This window comes from Branchiostoma floridae, chromosome 10 (assembly GCF_000003815.2).
Source record: "Branchiostoma floridae strain S238N-H82 chromosome 10, Bfl_VNyyK, whole genome shotgun sequence".
Classification (NCBI taxonomy): domain Eukaryota; kingdom Metazoa; phylum Chordata; class Leptocardii; order Amphioxiformes; family Branchiostomatidae; genus Branchiostoma; species Branchiostoma floridae.
In genome coordinates this window covers 18,362,823-18,368,846 of record NC_049988.1, presented here as the reverse complement: position 1 = coordinate 18,368,846, position 6,024 = coordinate 18,362,823, and the positions used below count along the sequence as shown (strand labels likewise).

Genomic DNA, 6,024 nt, shown 5'->3' with positions numbered 1-6,024 from the left:
GCTGTCACACCGGTACTGGCAGGTTATGTGGGTACTTTGATCTTTGGCGTTGTCTTAATTCCTGCATTAAGAACGTCTGTAGACATGTCGACGCCAAGAGGACATCTGTAATAATAGGATATTCAGACTTTAACAAAATGTGACAGAAAATTCAAACTAAATGCACAGAGATAAAAGAAACATGTTATTCAGCTTTTTTTTTACGTCTATATCTGTATCTGTATAGTAGAGATTGTGTAACTCCCTTTCAACGTACAATGTAACATACCAGCTTCGCAGAAGTGCAATGCCGCAGTACAGGTTATATTACACTTTCTTACCTAACCCTTGCACATCACAAGTTTTGTTTGAAGCTACCTAGTGAGGACATCCCTACTGTACTTGGTGATAATGAGTTCTACTCTACAATAATTTAAAGAAAAAACAGTTTTGAACTTTTTTTATCACCCTGAAAAGATACAATGTAGATATAGGAAGAATTGATCAAATCAACCATTATTCAGAGACTTTTTTTCAAAGTTAAATCTCACCTTGGCTGAAAATCAACTGCTTCAGGGTCTTCAGCAATGCCCCTGCCTTCTTTTAACCATTCCATTCCAGCCCTGAAAATAACAAGCAAAGAAGTGATTATTCCACAATGTGAAATACAATTGGTGTAACAACTATATCTGAAGCAACTGAATCTTGATATCATTTACATTGGTGTCAGTGTGAAAATCATTTAGCACCAGGGAGAGGGATGGCAGTGTCAGTATGGATGTCATTCAGCACCGGGGACAACAGTGTCAGTGTGAATATCACTCAGTACCATGGACAGCAGTTTTAGTGTGTTAGTGTGAATGCTATTCAGCACCGGAGACAGCTGTGTTTGTGTGAATGCCATTCAGCACCGGAGACAGCTGTGTTTGTGTGAATGTCATTCAGCACCAGGGACAGCAGTGTCAGTGTGAATGCCATTCAGCACCGGAGACAGCTGTGTTTGTGTGAATGTCATTCAGCACCAGGGACAGCAGTGTCAGTGTGAATGTCATTCAGAATAAGGGACAGCAGTGTCAGTGTGAATGTCATTCAGCACCAGAGAAAGCAGTGTCAGTGTGAGTGTCATTCAGCACCAGGGACAGCAATGTCAGTGTGAATGTCATTCAGAATAAGGGACAGCAGTGTCAGTGTGGATGTCATTCAGAATAAGGGACAGCAGTGTCAGTGTGGATGTCATTCAGCACCAGGGACAGCAGTGTCAGTGTGAATGTCATTCAGCACCAGGGACAGCAGTGTCAGTGTGAATGTCATTCAGCACCAGGGACAGGGATGGCAGTGTCAGTGTGAATGTCATTCAGCACCAGGGACAGGGGTGGCTGTTTCAGTGTGAATGTCATTCAGCACCAGGGACAGGGGTGGCTGTTTCAGTGTGAATGTCATTCAACATTGGGGACAGCAGTGTCAGTGTGAGTGTCATTCAATACCAGGGTCTTTTTTGCTCCTTGCACTATTCAGCCACACTGAATAATCAAAACCAGCCCAGATGTTCTACCAAAATAACTCAATCATTTAAACACATTACTTTCCAAACATTAGCGAACCATTTCTTGTAGAGACTAGACATTTTCTGAATAACTAGCATGGAGGAAAGAGGGCTGAAAATGATGAGGAAAGGGAAGATAAAAAAGGGAGTTCTCCTTACCATGCAATCATGACCCCGTTGTCTGTACACAGTCTAGGAGGTGGACAGACCAACTGGTACCCGAACCTGTCTGTGACCGCCTGCAGGGACCGCCTGATGTACATGTTACTGGCCACTCCTCCACTTAAAACCTGGGGTACACAAAAAGGGAAGATTTGACATCTAACCTTGTCATGACCATATCAATACACAAAGTCACGTTGATAAATACATTAGTACCACTTTGAAAATGGGATTCAAACTCATAACTTCTTGGTCCGGTGATAAGGTTTAGTGACTATCCACTGAACTTACTATGCATGACATTTGCTGAGGATATTTGGGTGAATCAATTGAAAAACAAAAACTGAATGTTCTGTTTTTGTTGTCTTAAACAAGATATCAAAAACTGAAGTTCCACCGCAATACCTTAGAAAGCCGCTAGGCGGACCATCATCAAACTTCACCTTTGTTTCCCAACCCCTACCCACCTACCAAATATCATCAGGACCCAAGATTGGTTCTAGACATAAAGCACCGGATATGCCCCTTCCACACACTCCCATGCTACTGAAAACTATACCTGCATTTCATGCGGGTAAAAAGGCCCCTCTAGGTGAAGTTGACAATGAATGAATGAATGAAAGAAAGACCTTTATTGTACATTCATGCCTCGACAGGCTAGGTACAGGTCACTGATAACAGACATAACAGACATATGCAGGGACAACAAGATACAATTTAACTAATTGAAGGTACTAAGCTAACAGGATGGTCGACATCTTCTCGCTTCTTTGTACAGGTGTAGATATAGGACCAAATAATGTTTAATATACAGGGTTTTTGTCCCTACCAAAGTCTTGTTGTCCTGAGGAATGATGTGTCTCTGTTGACAGTAGAGGATGGCCCTGTGGAGCCTCTGCATCAAGTGTCGTGTGGCCGTTCTCTGGAAGCTAGCGGCAACGTCGTTCACACAGCTCAAGATCTGGTCCGAATCTGCGGGGATTCCTGAGAAAACAGACTGTTATTACTTACTTTTTATATCATATATATATCTTTAGATGTCAGAACTCCTATAATGCAAAAATAGGCAAATATATCAAGGACTGCTCTGCTATTAGAAAGAATACCGTAACTAATGATTAACCTACTGCATTGTGATACTATACAAAAGAATTATGTTAGCCCTTATTGTTATGTTAACTAGGTTGCTAAGGTTCCTATACCTTTGTTTTGTACTTTGTGTACTAATAGTTGTTGTCATACACTGTATCATATACAATTGTTGTGCAATAAAGTTCTTCTATCAACTAGGGGGCCCAAACATATATCACTTCTTCCTTATATCACAAGCTATTTACCACCAAACAATCAAGACCATAACATGTCCTCGTTAAAAGATACAAGAAATGGAAGTTCTGCTGCAGTACCAAGGTTATATACAAGGGGGCCCAAAATCAACCTTGACCTTTGTCTTCCCCACATCAACCTACCTACCAAGTATCATCATAATCCATCAAGGGGTTGTTGAGTTATGCTCCAGACACACACACACACACACAGACATGCAAACACACAGACAGACACACCCAAAAATATCTCCACTCATCCAAAGCAAAAACAATATATTTCCCTTCTGTGAAGGTGAACATAAAATTGTGAATGGATAATACATTGGTACAGTCTTTTGTTTATTCAAGATGATTTTATCTTAACTTCTCCCACCTTCTTCCTTTTCCATCTTGTCGATGAGTCTGTAAGTCTGATTTTTGTGCCCAGCAAAGGAGAAGTCACAGTTGGCGTAGCGTGCCATGGGGACAGTGAATTTAAATGCCTGGCTGTCTCCCTGACTAGCAAGGACCTCTATAGCCTGGCCACCGCTCAGGGTACTGCAGTTAGGGTGATGCTTCAACTTCAGCTTTCTTGCAACCTGAAGAAAAATGGGAAAGGCACTTAACACACATTTCCTTACTTGATACAGGTGAAAATGATTTTCAGGCTTTGGTAAATGAACCATGAAAATAATGTTTAACGCTACTTCTGTATAAGAGTCCCAGTTTGTGACTTTGTTCTCTCCAATTTCAATACCATGTATTTTCATGTTAGAGTTTGTAATAATTACATATACTATGATATAGATACAGAAATCTGGGAAAGAGGCATACATGTGACCTGTGCCTCAGCATTTAGGATATCCCATCCAAGATGCCATTGAAGTCATCAGAACACTGGACATCTAAGGACATGTAGACCATACAACTTCTTCTACATACCTGGTCAAAGACCACACCTGGGGCTTCATCAGTGGTGCTGCCTAGCAACAGGAAGTCACCGACGCCCCTAGCAACAGCCAGTAAACAGTGCCCGCCTGACAACAGGAACACCAGGAAGGGAAACTCTATACTGCAGGGAGAAATTGTCAAAAAGAAAACAGATATTCAATGCGCATGTTTATTGTTATCGGTATTTAATCTTTTGATGGCTGTAGCTTCAGAAGGCTTTTTGAAAACTAAAACTGCTTGAAAAATATAAGAGATCACAAGTTAAATCATGACATGACATAGATTCTAGTTATAGATTAAAGTTAAAAAAAAAGTTTTTTAGTCAAGTTGAAGCAATATATCATTGGCAACAAAAAGGCAATAAAAGTCCATCACTACAGGTAAAGCAAAGGTGTAAGAATCAGTGCTGAAATTTTCTTACAACATTTTGCATTTCACTTTGAAATCTTTGTATCTTACTTCTCTATCATTCTAGCTGTGAGTGCATGGGCCTCCATGTGGTGGACTGGGATAAGCGGCTTCCTGAAAAAAAAGGGGAAAAATTCACTTATTGATCATGTCAGATATGTCAGAAGTAACAGTTATAATACGTAATATTCCATATGTAACATAATACATAATATTCCACTGTAGATGAAGCAGAATGTCAACAATCTTGCTTAAAAAGAAAAAAAATACAGACTCCAATACATCATGTAACTCCTTACCCCGACTGTTTGACCAGTTTCTTGGCATACTCCACACCTATTTGCAGACACAGCGCCAGGCCTGGCTTCACTGTGGCAGCAATGGCTGTGACATCCTGTAATAGAAAAAAATATAGAATTTAAGCATAGAATGTCTGATAGTCACTCAACTGCTGTTGTTAGCTTAGAGACCCTACCTTTACGACATTAGCGAGAAATTGTGCCTGACGTCGGTCACACAAGCAGTTTTGGTACCTCAAATGTGTAATCGCTTGACTGCTTTGTCAAGCTTATCCCAACTACCATTAGCGAGAAAGTGTGACAGAAGTCAGCTATGCAGTGCAGCACATTGGATCTATAAAGGGATTATTGTCGAAAAGACAAAGAGGTAACTTTACGAAAAGTCGTGCATTGTAAATTGTATCCCAAAAAATATCATCTATCATAAGATAACACTTGCTTCTGGAGTGGGATGCCCCTTTAAGCACAACATTTACAAGTAACTCACAGTGCCCTCTTACCTGTAACCTGAGGTTGGCTGTATCCAGGGCACCTTGTACCACCTCCTCTATGTGATCTCTGTGCAGCTGTTGCGCAACACTGGGGACAATGCCACCATGTCTGTAATACAGGAGGAAAAATACAAAAGTTGCCTTTATTATGAAATCTAAGTGGTCAGGAAGGTTGAACAAATGACCAAACACAAAGAGTAGATTCTATGCGATCCGAACAATAGATTCTTCGTTCTTGTTTGTTTATATCTTCTTCTTTGGCCTTGGAATTGACGTTGGTATGATATATTGAAGCTGCCTTGTACGATTTAGTGGTCGAAAACTTTTTTACAAACGGCGTGGATCTCAACATAGCCTTACAGACAAGGGATGATTTTACAACTCAAACACATAACTTAGAGCATACTTTAGGTGCACAAGTTTCTGAGAATGTAGCGCCTCGCCGAGAACGTTTCCTCTGCCGTCCACCACGGCTGCCCCCGTCTCGTCACAACTCGTCTCGATCCCCAGAACTAGCAGACGACTTTTTGAGTCCACGTCGTCTGCAAAGGTCCTTATTTGCGATTTCGTTACAAAAACAGCATTTGGACGGTACCTAAGCACGTTTAACTTTGTGTTAGAAACCTTATGAAACCTTCTGATCAACATGTTCGAGGAAACTGAAGAATTAAAAGAGCATTTTTGTAACATTTGAAAGAAACATTTCTGACACATTTTTCCTGAGGTGGGCGCAGCCATCTTGGAAGTGAAGGAGTGTGGGTAAAAAACATGGCGGCCACCATTGCACAATTTTGACCACTTTCGGCGAAATCGTCAAAATTTTGCGTATTTACGTACATGTTGCGAAACAGGGAGTAGGCATACACTTCATCTTATACTCAGGG

The 6,024-nt window shown here is 40.9% G+C and overlaps 1 protein-coding gene across 1 annotated transcript; it reads right to left on the bottom strand.

Moving 5' to 3' along the window:
- LOC118424593 (probable tRNA N6-adenosine threonylcarbamoyltransferase, mitochondrial) lies at positions 1–5,891 on the bottom strand. Its single transcript, XM_035833230.1, has 10 exons — positions 5,547–5,891; positions 5,150–5,249; positions 4,650–4,744; positions 4,402–4,464; positions 3,934–4,063; positions 3,386–3,590; positions 2,514–2,668; positions 1,682–1,812; positions 531–602; positions 1–105 (listed from the first exon to the last, which is right to left on the bottom strand). Exons 1-10 carry the CDS (start codon positions 5,876–5,878, stop codon positions 24–26), a joined length of 1,365 nt encoding a protein of 454 aa, XP_035689123.1. The 5' UTR covers positions 5,879–5,891; the 3' UTR covers positions 1–23.
- Between the last annotated feature and the right edge of the window lie 133 nt (positions 5,892–6,024).

What these genes read in the sequence shown, in the direction of transcription:
- LOC118424593 (XM_035833230.1), bottom strand. Translation starts at nt 5,878, where the DNA reads ATGGCTGCGCCCACCTCAGGAAAAATGTGTCAGAAATGTTTCTTTCAA. An exon ending in CAGGTGTGGTCTTTGACCAG is followed by an intron (nt 3,591 to 3,933) that starts GTATGTAGAAGA and finishes ATTTTTCTTCAG; the next exon opens with GTTGCAAGAAAGCTGAAGTT. An exon ending in CAAGATGGAAAAGGAAGAAG is followed by an intron (nt 2,669 to 3,385) that starts GTGGGAGAAGTT and finishes CTGTTTTCTCAG; the next exon opens with GAATCCCCGCAGATTCGGAC.